This window comes from Bradysia coprophila, unplaced genomic scaffold (assembly GCF_014529535.1).
Source record: "Bradysia coprophila strain Holo2 unplaced genomic scaffold, BU_Bcop_v1 contig_350, whole genome shotgun sequence".
Lineage (NCBI taxonomy): Eukaryota > Metazoa > Arthropoda > Insecta > Diptera > Sciaridae > Bradysia > Bradysia coprophila.
Window position 1 is genome coordinate 7,493,205 of NW_023503608.1, and position 16,913 is coordinate 7,510,117.

The following is a 16,913-nucleotide window of genomic DNA, read 5'->3' on the forward strand; positions in this document are numbered from 1 at the left end:
TTTATATCTTCGTGTATCGTTCGTGTATAATAAAAGCTTTCCGTTGGGGTCTGAACATGCACGTAATGACAACTTTCCGTGCGCGGCACACAAACTATGTAATGACAATTTTCCAGATGGTACAGCGAATTAGCTAATTAACATCCTGGGTGTGTTGAAAAAATTGCAAGGAACTCACGTAAATGGGGATTAATACGTGTCTAAGCTAATAAGTTATCTTAATTAAAATGTAATTATCGTTTCTGGAAAAATACTTTCCTAAAAAAATTACTGAGTCACGATCCAAACCATCGACAAATAACAAGTAAAGACACTGTATCTGATTTGCAAGAGGATTTCGTATTTGCACAGTTGACGAAGAGGGAACGAAAAAAAAAACATTTCAAAAGCAATAATATTTTTGATTGGTGCGAAAATTTTTGTCTACGCAATGAAATTCAAATTAAATAACCAAAACAAACTGATATCGGAAATGAGATTGCGAGACAAGAAATAATTTTGAATTAAAATTTCAATTTTTTCTGCGAGGATTACAAGGCAATATAAATTTTTGCGTCAAGAGCTTTATAATTTGAATATCGTGTGTTGAGGTAGGTTAAATCGATCCAAGCACGTATTTCCATTCAGGTGAATGTTACCATGTGAATCAGTGTATAGAAGTTGACAAGTATTGACTGGATGATGCTAAGTTAAATTGCCTGTATGTAAATTATGTACGAGCGGTCTCAAATTATAGCCATAACGTATTACATAGTGTGTTACATGTGTGTTACTACATAGCCTTTTAAAAATTATGTTCAAGGTACTTTTGTGGGTTGACCTAATCGGCTCTGACTTTTTTGAGTCAGAACTTCTGACGTACATTTATCTAACAAATAACAATAATTTTTGCTTCATTTGGTAAAAAATTCTTTATTCCTTGTATGGAAAGTACATCGATGATAACACAAAACATCTCAATGACGTCTGCAAGGTGTACAAATACGTTTCGTTTAATTAGTAAAACAGAACAACATTCAGGTGGATGCATAAACGTAAACTATAAAATAACAGAACAGATACATCAGCGTAACACTTCCAAAAGACGCACAGTCATGCTAGCAAACACAGCAGAGGGTAATATGATAGTAAAATAGTTTCATTCGTTATCGATCAATGTTTTGTTACACATTGAGAGTGAAAAAAGTAACGCGTCCACAAATACACTGAGACATAGTATATATCGGTCTGATAACGCAAACCTCTATCACTTCACATACTCACTCGAATTCCATACATCACCAGTGGCTCTGTCTATGCAATACTCTTTTTTATCTTCAAAAAATAATTTTCATTTCGAATTTATTTCTTTTAAATTATACTGCCCAGGCGGTACCACGTTTAGTTCACTGAAAACGGTTGTATACTGTAGACGACTGTTCCAGCAAATTTTTAATTAATATTTTTGTAAAAAAAATTCGTAGAATTTTGTGTGACTAATTTCGTGTGACTAATTCTCTTCAACAAAAAACAAGATGTTAATCGAAGAATTCCCCAACTCCAGAACAACGTTTCATGGATTTTCGCTGCTGAACCATCAACAGCCCAAACTGTATCCAGTAACACCTCCACATCACTACTCTCCACCGTATCAGGACTTTCGCAGCCACAGCAGCGAATTGGAACCTCGCCATATGCATCATCCGGATGATAGTTCTTACAGTTTCCAAAAGTTGCACTACTATGCGTCTCTAGCGCCGACCACCTACTATCCGACATTATATCCATCACCACCTCAATCAATAAGTCCACCGTCACAGTCACTACAGCAATTGATTTCGTATCGAAAAAATTCGAATGCGGGCTACGAGAGCGGCGGCAGTGGAAGTGAACATTTTGTGCTAAACAATGACAATCGACGTAATTCAGTGATAATGAAAGTGCAAGATCATATGGTTGTTCCGTCGTTCAAATTTGGTACGCCGACGGTGAAAATTGCGTCCGATTCGGATGAGGAGAATTTCGTATGCAAATGGATTTCATGTTTCAGGTAAATAGAAAAAGATTTTCGACCACTTTAAAATTAAAATTGTCATGAATGAAAGTCACCTGGTCTAACCTGGTGTCTGATGCGGTCTCCAAGCGAGTTATCTGTGATTTTGATAGCATTTATCAGCGAATATAGAATTGACACGTTTCGGTAATCTTGTATTTCGGTGCCGTGCCTTCAATGTCGCAGATATATATATTGTGTTGTATAACGTATGCCCAAAAAAATCACCAGTTGTGTCAGTTTTGTGGACAATTTCTAATTCAAGATAATTTTTTTTTTAAATAATTCTGATAATGTATCAGGTAAAACACACCGACAAAACATTCCCGGATCAGAACCACTTTTGCTGATAATTTTAACTGATGAAATTTATGAAAATAAAATCCCATGACACCACAGCTATTTTTCTTTTATAATGCCTGAGAATGGTGAGAGATTGGACTTTCAAGAAATTTTTGTTTTTGAACTGCGTCGGGCCAGGAAAAGAAAAAAAAACCGAAAATCACTTAAACCTTAGACCGAAACCCACTTAATTGAATCATAATATAATCTTGGACATCGATATCGGTTTGTTATTGTAACATGCTTATCAAAGAGTGAATACAAGATTTTTTTACAAAAAAAAACTTTTTACGTCCGAAACAATAGTCAGAAGATATAAGTACTGATACGAGTGTACAAAATCTCTACAGTAACGGTACCTTTAATGGACTGTTGCATGGAATTTTCCTCAGAACTTTCAACACGGATGTGTGGTATGTGGTATGCATTTGCATTCGTGCTTCACATAGCGGAATTTTTTTAAATTCCTTGCCACTTGAGGACTGAGGAGTTTGCTATTTTACAACCAATTTTCTCAGACAATTTGAATTTTGAATTTTGGTAGACTTGCCACCCAAATAACACACTTTCGCCGATCGATTCAACTAAATAGAAAGACAGAATGGTAACAAAAATCCTAATTTTCATTTACTTTTACAGAATTTTCGACACATTAGAAGCATTGGCTGTACATGTGACACAGTGCCATGCAGTTGCGTCGCTGGATGGTTTGTACCATTGCAAATGGCAGTCGTGCCCTCGGTCTGATCGTGGCTTTAATGCACGTTATAAAATGCTGGTCCATGTGAGAACACATACGAAGGAAAAACCTCATTCCTGTGATCAATGTCCAAAGAGGTGAGACCCATTCTACTAGACACTCTATGAAGACAAAATTTTCTTCAAATTTTGAAATTTGATTTTTTTTCTAGTTTTTCGAGAGCAGAAAACCTGAAAATTCACATTCGTAGCCACAGCGGTGAAAAACCGTACACTTGTCCTGTTGGTAAGTTTTATTATTGCATTTAGCTAATACACATTCAAGACAAAAATCACGACCAAAATCATGTGGTTGATGCAAGTGATTTTGATAAATGATCTTCGTCTCGACTCTCGACATTAGCAGATGTTCATTTTCGTTAAAAATGGCATGCTAACACACCGACGTTCTTTTTTTTGCAGAGGGTTGCAACAAGGCCTATTCCAATTCATCGGACCGATTTAAGCATACGCGCACCCATTCGACGGAAAAGCCATATTTCTGTAAAGTTCCTGGATGTAACAAACGTTACACAGATCCATCTTCTTTGCGAAAGCATGTAAAAACATTCAAACATGTGGTCAACAGCTTAGACGTTATCCGCCTGACCAGCAACACGGAAACGGAACCGAGTCAACGGTTATCGTATCAAGACAGTCCTGCTGTGGAAAAGCCAGCCTTCAAGTGCATTCACGAATGCTGCAAACAATTGAGAAAAACGGAAATGTTTCAACTGGGTCATCTCATGGACAATGTTACGTTGATCGGATCGGGTGCGATTCCGTTCAATTATAATAGTACAGCGGAAGCTAAGACCAATTTTCAGTTTAGCAACGAGTGGAATGGCAGATTTGACGAGCCACTGGACTTAAGTATTCATAAGGTTGTGAGAAGTTGATATTTTCTTACTTTTTGTTAATTTTTCGTATTTTAGTGTTGTTTTAGTGTGTGCGTGCTTGTCAGACATTTTTTTAATTTTTATTTAATTTAAAAACTTTTTGTCCTTTATTTCGTTGTAAGAATTTTAGAGTTTTAAGTTTTTGTGCAATAAAAATGAATTGATTTGAAATTCCATTACATCACATCTTTCCACTTGCCCGATTCATTTCACGGCAACTTATAGTGGCTGAATAGAGTAATCAGTTATTTGTTGAGATGAGTCTGCATTGAGTCTATCTTGAACTAGCATCAGTTTTACATTTGGATCAATTTACTCGTTCCGATCCAGAGACACCAAGTCGTTGATGTTAATGACGGCCTTGTTAAATCCAAGCTTTTCATTCAGTAGCGCTCGTTGACGGAATAAATGTTCTCGATCGTCGAAGTCGGTGAGCTGATCTTGATCGAAATCACTGTCCTTTGGTGCAAGGCATTCATTTGCCAGTGACATTTTAAAGGTAGAGAAGATTCATGATTTTTAGCGAAAAACAACGGCTCAGTTGAGATTATATTTACTGTACTGGCTCTATTCGTTCTAACCGGAAATACCCTTTGGTATCAACATACAAACATTTACCAGCATCATCGTTCATTTCAATTGGCAACTGAATCATACGACGTTGAAATCATTGAAACACTGGAAAAAATTTGTGTCTTGCCTGTTCGGAACACACCTTTTAAACGCCCCCGAAAAGCTATGCCCCAAAAAGAGTTTGACAAACTTGGCAAATTAACTAACCATTTTGATGCCTATTGATGCTTGTTTAACTCGGGATTCTAATCCACTAAATATTTGAAATTGATCAAAAGTGCCAACCAACTTATAACAAGAACAAAATTATCGGACAGTTAATGAGTCCTACACTTTAAAGTCCTCCAGAGTGAAACACGACCAGTCTTTTGATACTTTTCTGTATTTTCTAATAAAATAATTTCATTTTGAGTGCTTTTCCTTTGTAGAAAACCAATCTGTTTCGAGTTACGATTTTTTCTTTAATTTCAAAACTTGCGCGAATTTCCCATTAAACCGATTCAAGATGATTCAACGTTGCCAAAACCTGGTAAACTCACACAACCTACGCAGCACCTAGCTCCGCCTCTACGATAATATGCAAATGTCAAACAAACAGATGATTTTGTTGACAAACTGTGTGTAAATTTAGAGCAAAGATCTTTGCATTAGTGTGACGACAAAACAGTACATTATGACGGATCCAGCAGAAGAATCTGGTGCACAGTTACTAGCCAGACTAGCGTCCGTATTGCGACCTCAACTGAACGATTTGGACCCATTTATATTCCCGAACCATGGACTGTTCCCCAACGAAATCGCTGAGATAGCCGGCGATAGTGGTTTGGGTAAAACGGCACTTCTGATGCACATAATGGCAAAAGTGGTATTGCCGGTGGAGTATGGTGGGAGAAATGGTCGAGTATATTTACTGCTGACCGAACACAATTTCGACGTGGAAAAATTCATGTGGGTACTCAACAAATATTTAGATGAAAGAACTGTGTCAACAGAACCGATTGAGAGCGACGTACTACATACATCTCTGCAAAATCTAACCATACAGCGATGCTTCGATGAGACACAATTCGAACTGGCAATATACAATCTGCATAGAGTGCTGCAGGAAAGCAGTCGCTATTGTTTGCTGGCTGTCGATAATATTGGTGCATTTTATCACACACCCAAGAACCAAGAAAAAGGTCAACCGTTGTACTTGAAAGAAGTGCTCACTAAACTGCGATTGGTGGTCAATCAACACCATGTGTCCTTGGTGTACACAAAACCGGCATATTTTACGCTAAAGTCCGTTTGGAACATAATGGAGATGGTCAATTACTTTTTGAAACTGTCCGAAATGGAGGATTCTTCGATGGTGTATGAAGTGGGGTATAAGGGTCAAGATACAATTCGGAAATGTTTGCGGAAATATGAGTTTGATATGAATGGGTGTATTGAATGGAAGTAGATGAACTGGTCTGAATAAACAATATTGAATCTCAACTTGACGCTTTTCATTTCGGGGTGGCTGCAAGCCTGCAAGAAATTCTAATCGAGAAATTATGTGAAAAATATGCAAAATCGGCGAACTGTAGCAATGATTGGTACAATAGAGGACGTCAGATCGTTCGAACAGAAACGGAATGGCCAACACAAACGGGAACACAAACTTCTTTGGGACAATGGAAACTCTGCACAAGAAAAATCGTTTGTGTTGGACATTCCGTTTCTGTTCGAACAATATGACGTAATATGTTTCGTATTTTAGTGACTGGGAGCATTATGAACTCCTTTCTACTTTTTACACCTAATGATAAACGGCTGGATTTCAAAAATTAACTGTAAAACGACAAGACTAGCCATATGCCATCTATTTTTCGAATAACGAAAATAGTATGACGTCCTGTCATCGCTGTCAAGGGTGTCAAGAAATGTTTCTGTTGATTGTTTTGATTCATTTCGTTCAAGATGTTCAAGATACAAGTGTTCCACCGCTTTTCGATTGATAAATATATTTCTGATAAATAAGATTGCATTGATCCGTAGGACAAAGTGTTCCTTTTTGAGGCATTCCGCTCCAAAGTTATTGTCTACCGCCTTGTGCTTTTAGTCAATTTGAACTTCTTGTTATACTTCGTGTGTTTTTATACACGTGAATTTTAAATTGTTACACTTTGGCGACTCCAAAATTTTTAGTCCATCATTTCATCAGCTAAATACTCATCACCCGATGGACGACACAACGAATGATATTCCTCCAGAAAGTGACTCCGATTGCAACAGTGATGCCGATGAATTTTACTTCGAATCCGATCATCTGGCCTTCCGTGGAAACGCGGACTACACTGCTGTGTTGCGAACGTTAGCAATTCTACAAACGCAAAAGATCCAGGCAGCTAATGACATCGAAAAACTGGCCAAAGCAGAAAAAGTCGCACTGGAAAATCCCGAAGAATTCATCAGGAAATTAAGCCGTGGCGAGATGAATGAACTGCCGGGGCCAATAGCCATCGCTGAGGTATTCAAGAGAGAAAATACGAAAATATTTTTGTTAAATCGGTTCTGCTCGTTTTCAGTTACCGAAAATCAATTTCGAAAAGTATGGCGTTTCCATCCCTGAATTTGTAGAAGAACCACAACCGAATTCGTCGAATGACATCACCGTTCGTGGCAGAGTATTCGATCAAACAAAACCGGAAACATTTAACCAGGTATGTTATATGACCACGAACGACTAGGCATCAACGGCCTTTTTCCAATTTCAATTTTCATTTCTATAGCTCTGGACATGCGAGGAGCAACGACGATTAGAAGAATTGTTAATCGAATATCCACCGGAACCAGTAGAGAGACGACGATTCGCTAAAATTGCAAGGGCACTGGGAAACCGAACCACGAAACAAGTGGCCAGTCGTTTACAGAAATATTTCAAAAAACTTCACTCGGCTGGAATGCCCATACCGGGACGCATACCAAAATCCAATCGTTGCTATGTGACCAACAAACAAACAAGAATCGCTAAACACGCTCTCCGACCCACTACATTCTTCCCGGCGAATTATGTTCCCGTGACCATAACCGATGACGACGATTATGCCGGTGGCGGTATTCCACTCGATCCGAATTGGTATAGACAGGGTTGCACCACCAACAGCATTTGTTCGGATGCGGACGCTGCCAAGGTTATGATTGTTGATGACGACACCGATACTGAGGTGAAAAGCGACAGAGCTTCACAAATGCTTCGATTATTGGGTCGCATTAAGCGGGATAAGGAAAAAGACTCGGTGCTGGAAAGAGCTCACAGTGAACACGAAGGATTTAAGGTAATTTGTGTCCCATTCAGTTTTCTCTGTTATCAGGGTTTAATAAGCGAATTGGACTCCTTTCAGTGCGACTTTTGTGGAGAAGAACCGATTGTGGGCACCCGATGGCATTGCAATACTTGTGTACAAGAATCAATTGACTTTTGCTCCGATTGCTTGGTGACCCAATTGTATTCAGATCGACAGCATCCTACCACGCACAAATTTGTTGGCCTGCGAACGACCAATACACAAATGACATCACGTATGGTGTCGGACGATGGCAGCGGTAACGAGGACGATGATACAGATGACATAGACAGGCAACAAGTGAACGCGAATAATGGCTATGACAGGGACTACATGATCCATAAGTTCTCCAAAGCCAATTACAATTACTTAGATCCGAATTTTTTGCCGGAATAAAGATGGTTTTGTGAGTTTAAATTTCGCGTTTGCCTTTACGAGCAATTTGTTGATTATAAAATTAACTTTAGTTCTCCGTATTTCTTTAGTTGCGTGCTTTCGATTTCTACAGGTGACGACGGTTCTGCAGATGTACTGTATTCACGATAAGGAGGTTCTGCAGCAGGTGTACAATTAAAACTGCCTGAGAAACTAGCGTTCGATAACATGGTCAATCTAAGTCCTATGCAAATACCCTATTTTCATTACCTCGTTTCTGATTGACATCCCTCTCTAAAATCCATGGTCCTAAGCAGCCGCTATAGCCTATTTTTCGAGGTTCTGTTGAACGGATTATTGAAAGCTGGTGGAAATATTTTCAATTTAATTTATTTGAAAAAACAAACACCGACGGTTATGGATAGACATTGGGTTGGTAATTAAGAATCCCATTTTCCCCTGTCTGGTATAGGAATACCGTACAGTTCAAATAACAGCGAGTTTTGAACATTCAAATAGAATTGCTTCATGTTTGCCACTCGTTTGCATATTTCCTTCCAGATTGGCAAAATTGATTCATTCGACTCATCCAATTTCTGTTCCATATTTTGCATTGTTCGATTCACGTACGTATACATGACGCATGAAGGCGTTTTGCTAGTAGTTGTAACTCTATGAAATTGTTGTCCACTTACATGAACCCTTTGACCCGCCTCAACATTTTTTAATTCTCCTAACTGTTCCGATTGATAAACCACTGTGCCGTCCAGGACAGTCAAAGTAACATTGTCCAAATCCCTTGAAATGTAACTCTCCACCGTTTGGTCCGGAAAATCTGCCACGAACATGACGTCACTGAAATTGTTCCAGCTGAGCACTTCCTTCGCAATCGATTGCATCTCTGGGCGCTTCGAAGTAAATTGCTGCAACAGTGGTTTCATCCATTGTACAATTTTGAACGGGGACCATTCCACCTTTAACATGTCGACTGTCGGATCGAACATTCGCTGATAATACCGGCCATTTAGGGAGCTCCATGCGTCGAAATAAATTGATAGATTTCGTGTATCTATTTTCGTTTTACCTGCCACTAAATTCCGTTGAATACAATGTGCATATTGGTATGCCATGTCGGGATGCTTAGTCCATCGGTCATTTACGGAAAATGAATTCGGATGAAGAAAGTAACTGCCATTGCTATTGTGGTCGACAACTTCAACAATCGTTAATGGGGTATCCCATGCATGAATCATCATATCCCAAGAGTAGCCATAAACTCCATCAACCCAACCGTTGTAGCCTCTAGTAATAAAATGGGAATATGGCAAAAATACCTGACTGGTACAGTATAACAACATCAGACAAATGACCAATTTTTCCTTGTATTTCACAGCCACCGTGTGAGATTTCTGTTTCGAAGTCAATTGTTCAACGGCCTTAGATTCGCTTTTACTTGCACCCTGTGATTTAAACAACATTTTTGGCCAGTCTCGCTCATAAAAAATTGGCAGTTCGGCCAAACACACCCACGGAAACATTCCAATTGAAAAGAGTCGCGAATTCATCAAGTGAAAAGTCGCACATAGAATCTGTAAAGGTAGCACTTCCCGTCAACAATGGTTTCATTGAATTCAGTCGGATACTTACTGTAGCTGCCTTTCGTGTCGGTTTAAAAATAATCCAAAAAATTATGGACATATCGAAGAAGCAAACGAACCAATGTATAACTAAAAGATCAGTCATCCGTTCACCTAGAAATGTTCTGTAAAGGTAAGAGTCACAGTGAAATATTTGAGAGGATCTTTAGCAAACATTGGAAACACAGTGATAATCAACGACCTATCGCCAATCAAAGGTTTTCGTTAAGTTCAAACGATCCAACGTCTTACCTGAATGGCCAAAATATCCAATGGTAGCTAAGATTCATCATTGCATAGCCCGACAGCCATTCAGAGGAGAATTTTTTCAATCCAGCCACAGTATACAGAATACAAAACTGAAATTTTATGATTGCGTAATTCCAGAATGGAACGTGACGATCGTCGTCTTTATTCTGAAGAGCATCGATTGAACTACAATTTTTACATAAAATTTTGTTATATTATAGTTCAGATAGGGAGAGTATTTCAAATTCTTACAGATGTTTGTGCGAACTACTGACCAAAAACAAAATTCCACATAGTCCATAAAGATAGCTGTGATTGTTCCAAACACTTTTGTCTAGCAAGAAAATGTACCAATAAGTTACTACAAACATTGAGGTGGACAGTCGAAACTTGTATCCAATCGTTATACCAAGAGCACCTGGTGGAAACATTTTTTAATTGAGCAAAGAAAAACACATAAGTTAATCCATACAAAGGAAAGCAATCAACCTAACCAAAGACAGGCATAAATGAGACCCATTTTTGAAGCGATCATTGGCTTTACGAATGGAATCAATGGAAAGAAGCAATTTGTAGTTTTGCCAAAACGTATGTCTAAAATACTACCGCCACGCTCTTCCGGGATGTCGATGAGCATCATTAGTCCTTTACCGAGAGAAGAAAGTTATATATTAGGATTGTAGAATTTTAAATGAAATGATAGCGTAAGTTGTCCGAAAGTTTCTGAACTTGATTTCGAAAATATTCTAAAAAAAATTCCACCGATCTAACCGAACAACATCCGTCCCATTGCCAAACTAGAACCATCAACTGGCGTGTACATAAATTGAACAAATTCATGGAATGAATTTATGTGGTCGATTTTATGTCCAGTTAACGTTTTGATTCCAGATTGTAATGCACATTTTATTTGATTTAGCATTTTGTCCAAGTAAATCTACGAACTAGTTGTTCACCCTCCGATGACAAATTCAATACTGACCATTCAATATTTTCTTCCTATCATGAAGATAACATTTTTGCGCAGGACAAATAGAACACCCTCTTGCAGAATTATATTCTCTTTATTATAGACTGCATACATTTCTCAGCTTCTATTCTGCCTCTTATCTGAACAAATTTTCGTAATACAAGACAATCCGGAAACGGAACTGCTTGTATGGTGGGAAATGCATGAAAATTGAAATTGCATTGAGATTATTAATTGTACAGATCAAAGACTCAATAGAGCATTCTTCACAATGCCTGTCAAACCTGGATGGAGCAGGGTCGGACTGTCTACGAAAAGGAAAATGTAACAAAAGCTCTTGATGGGAAACCGCGCCAAAAGGAACTTTTAAAATTAGCAAATTGAATGAAAGTTAAAAAAGCCGAGTCGCCCACATATTGCCAGGTCGGGCTTTTTGTCAAGTATGACAGTATAGGAAACATTCTATCGATTACTTTCTTATGTATTCGTTGCATTACATGTTCTATACCTGGCTTAAAAATGACTATTTCGTCCATCGGTTAAAATTCAGTAAATATGCTTCATATCAAACTGAACACATCCAATTGATTCAAATATTTATTCCCGCCTGCATAAATCAACTAAATCAACAAACAAAAAACGGTGTAAGGGGTCATTCATAAAGTGTGTCATGCACCGAAGTGGAATGAGATTACAACCTCGCGTGCTAGTCCATACAATTTATTAAGTTTTCATACATACCCAATATAGGTGTGCGATGGATAAAGGATCGAGACTGGCGTAGTCCACAAAAAATTGTTATCATCCCTAGATGTCAAAAATCGATAAATATATTTTTTTTAAATTTATTTACAACTTGTGACAAAATTTCGAGTTGTCACACTTGTCACGAAGAAGTCGAGGCTTGCCTAGACTGATAGTGACAAGTGTGTAATATATATTCTCAGAAGATTTTCAAAAACTTTCTTGTTCTGGATAGCCTATAACATTCCCAAGAATTTAAGCCCACTTGAGCAAAAATTGAACCATTTTCCTGATGAATTTACGAATTTTCAAGTTCTCCACTCAATTTTTCATAGTCGGCGAACTTTGACGACTCACGAAGTAAACTTTTACGACAAACGGATTTTCCGTATTTTTTTTGTTGCATTGCACTCCTGCACAACCTGCAAAAATCTCGAAGAAGTTTGTTGGTAGAGGTTGAAATATGTGGGAGGCCGAAAACTCGAAATTTTATCTTCTATGATTTGTCGCAAGTTAAATGAATTGAAAAAAATTAAAATCGATATTTGACATCTTGGGATTATAAGAATTTTTTGTGGACTACGCCAGTCTCGATACTTTATCCATCGCACACCCCTAATATCCAAAAGTGACTGAAAAACGTCGATTTGAGCGTGACATTCTTTATGAACGACCCCTAATAACCGCAAGTCAACAAAAATGTATATGTGGTAGCAGGTTCGAGGTAAAGTAACTCACAAATATAATCTGCTTGTTATCAAAGCCGAATATACGTTCGACTACATCTCAAACACTCAAACATTTTTATTATTTTCGAGTGTTTTTTTTTTCTTGCTACATAAACCTGTCTTCAGTGACTAGTGAATTTTGTTAATTAGATGCGAAGGTATTCCCATAATTTACTTGAAACGAGATGATTAGAACAAGTAAAGTTTGGATGTTAAAAAACCTCTTCGAGGGTGAACCAAAGTTGAGTGATTTCGAGCTGGAAGAACATGAACTGAGAGACATTACCGATGGAGGTAAGAAACTAAATTGGTCTTCAAACAATCAACATTCTCATTGTCTTACTTAATCAATTTTACTGTAGAACCAGAAACGAATTTGTTTTTCTGTTAAATTTTAGAATTGATATGCGAGGCTGAATATCTCAGTGTAGATCCATATATGCGAGTCTATGTGAGCAGAATTCCTTCCATTCCGGCAACTATGATTGGAACTCAAGTTGCCAAGTAATGAAACTTGCTCCTCGGCATGTTTGGAGGGATCGATAATCCAATTTTTTTATAGAGTCATAGAATCGAAGAACCCATCATACCCGGTGGGCTCATATATTTACGGCCACTTTGGTTGGCGTAGTCGAACCTTAGTTACTGCACTCGATGATCCGAAAGTCCATCCAATCAAACCATATCCATGTCCTAATCTGGGAACTCATCCACGATCATATGCATTGGGTTGCTGTGGGCGTGTTGGGTTAGTTCTGCTAGTTTTGATTTTTCTTCTATTTATTTTGGTTCCTTCAACAGAAATAGCGCCTACTTCGGACTATTGGAACTCTGTAAACCTCAACCGGGTGAAACGGTAGTTATTAGTGGTGCTGCTGGGGCAGTCGGTTGTCTGGTTGGACAAATTGCTAAGATCAAAGGATGTAAAGTTATCGGCATCGCCGGAGGAATCGAAAAATGCAATTGGCTTACCAATGAGTTAGGATTCGATGAAGCAGTCGATTACAAAGATGAAAAATTCAATGAAAATTTGTCGGCTGTAACGCTGGACGGTGTTGACGTGTACTTTGATAATGTTGGTGGTATAATTAGCTATGAAGTTATGAAGCGAATGAACCAATTTGGTCGTATTTCTATTTGCGGTTCGATTTCGTCGTACAATCTAGACCCCAGTCAAGTACCAAAAGGTATGATGTTTTCGATTTGACTAATTTTCAAGCTGTGTATTAGTATGACTCTGCATCGTCTCTTTTCAGTTCCGCAAATAAACGACTTCCATCGCAAGATCTTACGTATGGAGGGTTTTTTGGTCAACCGATGGTTGGGTGAAAGGTGGTTTGAAGGAATTATGCAGATCAAAACGTGGTTGGACGAGGGTAAAATTAAGTACAAGGAAACGATAACGGAAGGGTTTGAAAATATGCCACAGGCGTTTATTGATGTACTTCGGGGTAAAAATTTTGGAAAGGCAATCGTCAAAGTGTAAAAGGAAAAATTTTCGATTTTTTTTTTAAATTAACAAAAGTAAATGAAGTGCAAGTAATCACATAGACTTTCGATTTTGTGAGGAGAGTCGCCACACCCTCATTAATCCATTCATACCGCATCGTACCAAAGGAAGAAATTGGACGGAACATTCTTATATAACGTGAAGACAACACTATTTTTAATTTACGAGCTGCATGCGTCGAAAAGGTCGAAAACAACCGTACTTTCAATGTTTCAGCACTACTTTCGACGCCTTCAGCAAGTAAAATCCATTACACAACTTGGGATAAAAACGAAAAGTCTCGTTTTCGTACGTTTATTGACCTCGGCCACGCCTCGTATCAAAATAATTCACACGAAAAATCTAATCTTCAACTTTTTGCCCTTAGTCATGTAAAATGCTCTCCGAAAATACATCGGAATGGATTTTTCCAACTACATAACAGACTTAAGTAAGCTCCACTTTCATGATGGTGGATGGTGTGGATGTTTATCGACACAAATAATGAACGGAAATTGACTCGTAATATATTCCAATTAGACGTTTGTTGTTTGCTCTTATTTTCAATTCTTCCATGTTGAATCAATCAATGTATCAAACACACTGCGATAACCACAAATAACTCTGAAGGTGTAATAAAATGCTGCGAAATTGATTCAAAACACTATACCCGTTGTTGGATAACATTCCTTTTTTAATTAAAAAGACATTCGACTACAACTGTAACTTCCTTTATTTATTTGATCTTGTTTTCGTGATGTCGCACGCACTCGAGATGTAGTGGGCGACCGCTGATGGTATGTAGCAATTACAAGCAATAATGGTCTTGATTTTATTTGATTATTCTGAACTTAAAATCGAAATACCAAAGAATACCACGATAGAATTTCGGGTGTCATTAAATTAGATTACCTCTAATGGGAAATCATTTAACATTTCTGCAGGAAGGTGAGTCAGGCAACAGAATGCGTAGGTGAGTTGTGTTTTCTGATTTTTTGTTTGTTTAATGAGTGACGCGGTTCATTACTATGAGGCCATCTATTTCTGTCAGGACCGAGATTTGAAGTGACGAGGTTCATTACTCTGAGGCCATCTATTTCTGTCAGGACCGAGATTTGATCATGTTACCTCTTATATAGAAATCATACTATAATTTATTTTTGAAACTTTTGATGTAATGACTTGGAATAGAAACTTTACTGCAGACCTCATGCGAAAGTTGAATATTACATGTATGTTTATACCTTGTGAAAATGGTCCATTACGTGAAGAATATTTTCGGTTCATTTTTATCATAGATAAATCATAAATCCACTTTTACATGGGCCAGACAATAAACTCGAATACATTGGATGCTGCAACGAAATTCATTAATTCGGAAACAACCTTATGACACTCACAAACTCACACATGTGTTTGCGAGCAACCTACTTTGGTAAGTGTTTTTGGACAGTCTCAACAGTTCAAAACAACATTCACTAGTATTGCATCTTTACGTTACTGAGTAACCTGTTGGATATTAGCTCATTCACATCATTTGCCTCACAGAATTAATTGCGAGCAACACAGAAATCCGGAGGTGAAGTTAGAAAAATCTGTCTACTCAGATTGTTTGTAAAAATTTATTTCAACGAAAGTTGGGTCGTATCATCCACTTAGCAGAAAAAAATCCAAATCCAAAGACGATTTAGTTGTGATGTGGTGGGTCAAAGGGAGTGCGCCATTGCCATTCTTCCCAACTGCCACATCTTTGCTCTTGTTCAATGAAAGCGGCTTGGCAACGAACTAATGTAGCAGGAACTCCTGCAGTATCACACCGAAAATGAGAATTGGGATCCCAGTTATTTCGCCACAAACGGGTGAAATGGATTGGATCATTGCAGTCCGGTTGGCCGTTTCCATGCGATTGGGATTGGCCAGCGCTCAGGGCCACACAAACCGTTAGCAGGGCGAATGCGAGTGCTAAAAAATTCGAAAACTTTTATTTCAAACGAAACGTTGGTAGTGCAAATATAGTAATTCTACAATTTTATACATTGCATCAGATTCCTCTCTTTCCGGCACACTTACCAGTTTTCATCGTTGATTAGTCAATTAGAATGAACGGACTAAATTGAATGCAAGTATTAAGCCTTGCCAGTATATATACTGAATTCGAAAAGTTAATTATCTTAGTTAATCCAGAATTTTTGCAATTTCAATCGTCATTGCTGATAAACGTACGTTATTTTGGTATTAATATTGATAATTAAACATGACAGTGTCGTGCGGAACATGGTAGACAGAGTCCATTGGTTGTTGTGAACCATAGTACTGTTCCTATAGCATTAACATAGAAAATATTTGGAGGCTGATGATATCAGGTATTGTATTTTCTTCGTTAAGACAGAGGAGATATGCTTTATTGGCGTAAGGGAACACATGCAACTATACACGAATTTATGTACGGAAATTCGGAAACTTTCTGACAAAAATTCCGTCAGACGGTACAGCAAGATTTTTCATTTCTCTAGATCTTTGCTGATCAGACATTTTATCTTTTGAAATAAAAACAACTTTCAAATTTGCCTGATTTTCAACTTCAAAAAAAAGCTCATGTAGAGCTTTTGAGCTCTTAAAGAATAAAAGTTTCCCCATTTATAAAATTTAACTACGTTCTTTTACGAAAACGAACATCGGCGCTAATGACTCTCTAAGTTTTAAAATCACAACGGAAATGTGTGATTAATTTTCACCTTTTTAATCAATCAAAATATTTCACTCACTTAACGGTAAAGCTTATCTGTATGCAATTTCCAATTTAAATTTTATCAATTTTCCCTG

General features: G+C 37.8%; 6 protein-coding genes across 6 annotated transcripts; 4 read left to right on the forward strand and 2 right to left on the reverse strand.

Moving 5' to 3' along the window:
* The first annotated feature begins 1,234 nt into the window (after nt 1–1,234).
* Nucleotides 1,235–4,187, forward strand: LOC119080731 (zinc finger protein GLIS2 homolog). Its single transcript, XM_037189271.1, has 4 exons — nt 1,235–2,029; nt 3,014–3,211; nt 3,286–3,359; nt 3,536–4,187. Exons 1-4 carry the CDS (start codon nt 1,515–1,517, stop codon nt 4,009–4,011), a joined length of 1,263 nt encoding a protein of 420 aa, XP_037045166.1. The 5' UTR covers nt 1,235–1,514; the 3' UTR covers nt 4,012–4,187.
* A 978-nt stretch (nt 4,188–5,165) lies between these two features.
* LOC119080774 lies at nt 5,166–6,066 on the forward strand. Its single transcript, XM_037189342.1, has one exon. The coding sequence runs from the start codon at nt 5,258–5,260 to the stop codon at nt 6,029–6,031; it is 774 nt and encodes a 257-aa protein (XP_037045237.1). The 5' UTR covers nt 5,166–5,257; the 3' UTR covers nt 6,032–6,066.
* A 424-nt stretch (nt 6,067–6,490) lies between these two features.
* On the forward strand, nt 6,491–8,315 carry LOC119080727 (ZZ-type zinc finger-containing protein 3). The gene is made up of 4 exons (XM_037189244.1): nt 6,491–7,081; nt 7,140–7,274; nt 7,344–7,889; nt 7,956–8,315. The coding sequence occupies exons 1-4, from the start codon at nt 6,794–6,796 to the stop codon at nt 8,292–8,294; spliced, it is 1,308 nt and encodes a 435-aa protein (XP_037045139.1). The 5' UTR covers nt 6,491–6,793; the 3' UTR covers nt 8,295–8,315.
* A 289-nt stretch (nt 8,316–8,604) lies between these two features.
* On the reverse strand, nt 8,605–11,100 carry LOC119080695 (vitamin K-dependent gamma-carboxylase). Its single transcript, XM_037189144.1, has 6 exons — nt 10,931–11,100; nt 10,649–10,804; nt 10,412–10,577; nt 10,163–10,345; nt 9,921–10,035; nt 8,605–9,862 (listed from the first exon to the last, which is right to left on the reverse strand). Exons 1-6 carry the CDS (start codon nt 11,079–11,081, stop codon nt 8,714–8,716), a joined length of 1,920 nt encoding a protein of 639 aa, XP_037045039.1. The 5' UTR covers nt 11,082–11,100; the 3' UTR covers nt 8,605–8,713.
* A 1,512-nt stretch (nt 11,101–12,612) lies between these two features.
* Nucleotides 12,613–14,144, forward strand: LOC119080750 (prostaglandin reductase 1-like). Its single transcript, XM_037189304.1, has 5 exons — nt 12,613–12,895; nt 13,000–13,105; nt 13,164–13,349; nt 13,403–13,788; nt 13,858–14,144. The coding sequence occupies exons 1-5, from the start codon at nt 12,787–12,789 to the stop codon at nt 14,085–14,087; spliced, it is 1,017 nt and encodes a 338-aa protein (XP_037045199.1). The 5' UTR covers nt 12,613–12,786; the 3' UTR covers nt 14,088–14,144.
* A 1,544-nt stretch (nt 14,145–15,688) lies between these two features.
* LOC119080812 lies at nt 15,689–16,315 on the reverse strand. The gene is made up of 2 exons (XM_037189384.1): nt 16,161–16,315; nt 15,689–16,052 (listed from the first exon to the last, which is right to left on the reverse strand). Exons 1-2 carry the CDS (start codon nt 16,168–16,170, stop codon nt 15,778–15,780), a joined length of 285 nt encoding a protein of 94 aa, XP_037045279.1. The 5' UTR covers nt 16,171–16,315; the 3' UTR covers nt 15,689–15,777.
* Nucleotides 16,316–16,913: the final 598 nt, after the last annotated feature.

What these genes read in the sequence shown, in the direction of transcription:
- LOC119080731 (XM_037189271.1), top strand. Translation starts at nt 1,515, where the DNA reads ATGTTAATCGAAGAATTCCCCAACTCCAGAACAACGTTTCATGGATTT. An exon ending in AAATGGATTTCATGTTTCAG is followed by an intron (nt 2,030 to 3,013) that starts GTAAATAGAAAA and finishes TTACTTTTACAG; the next exon opens with AATTTTCGACACATTAGAAG. An exon ending in ACCGTACACTTGTCCTGTTG is followed by an intron (nt 3,360 to 3,535) that starts GTAAGTTTTATT and finishes TTTTTTTTGCAG; the next exon opens with AGGGTTGCAACAAGGCCTAT.
- LOC119080774 (XM_037189342.1), top strand. Translation starts at nt 5,258, where the DNA reads ATGACGGATCCAGCAGAAGAATCTGGTGCACAGTTACTAGCCAGACTA.
- LOC119080727 (XM_037189244.1), top strand. Translation starts at nt 6,794, where the DNA reads ATGGACGACACAACGAATGATATTCCTCCAGAAAGTGACTCCGATTGC. An exon ending in GGCCAATAGCCATCGCTGAG is followed by an intron (nt 7,082 to 7,139) that starts GTATTCAAGAGA and finishes GCTCGTTTTCAG; the next exon opens with TTACCGAAAATCAATTTCGA. An exon ending in AACCGGAAACATTTAACCAG is followed by an intron (nt 7,275 to 7,343) that starts GTATGTTATATG and finishes TCATTTCTATAG; the next exon opens with CTCTGGACATGCGAGGAGCA.
- LOC119080695 (XM_037189144.1), bottom strand. Translation starts at nt 11,081, where the DNA reads ATGCTAAATCAAATAAAATGTGCATTACAATCTGGAATCAAAACGTTA. An exon ending in AGTAGTTCGCACAAACATCT is followed by an intron (nt 10,346 to 10,411) that starts GTAAGAATTTGA and finishes TAAAAATTGTAG; the next exon opens with TTCAATCGATGCTCTTCAGA. An exon ending in TGGATATTTTGGCCATTCAG is followed by an intron (nt 10,036 to 10,162) that starts GTAAGACGTTGG and finishes TTACCTTTACAG; the next exon opens with AACATTTCTAGGTGAACGGA.
- LOC119080750 (XM_037189304.1), top strand. Translation starts at nt 12,787, where the DNA reads ATGATTAGAACAAGTAAAGTTTGGATGTTAAAAAACCTCTTCGAGGGT. An exon ending in ATTGGAACTCAAGTTGCCAA is followed by an intron (nt 13,106 to 13,163) that starts GTAATGAAACTT and finishes ATTTTTTTATAG; the next exon opens with AGTCATAGAATCGAAGAACC. An exon ending in GGTTGCTGTGGGCGTGTTGG is followed by an intron (nt 13,350 to 13,402) that starts GTTAGTTCTGCT and finishes TTCCTTCAACAG; the next exon opens with AAATAGCGCCTACTTCGGAC.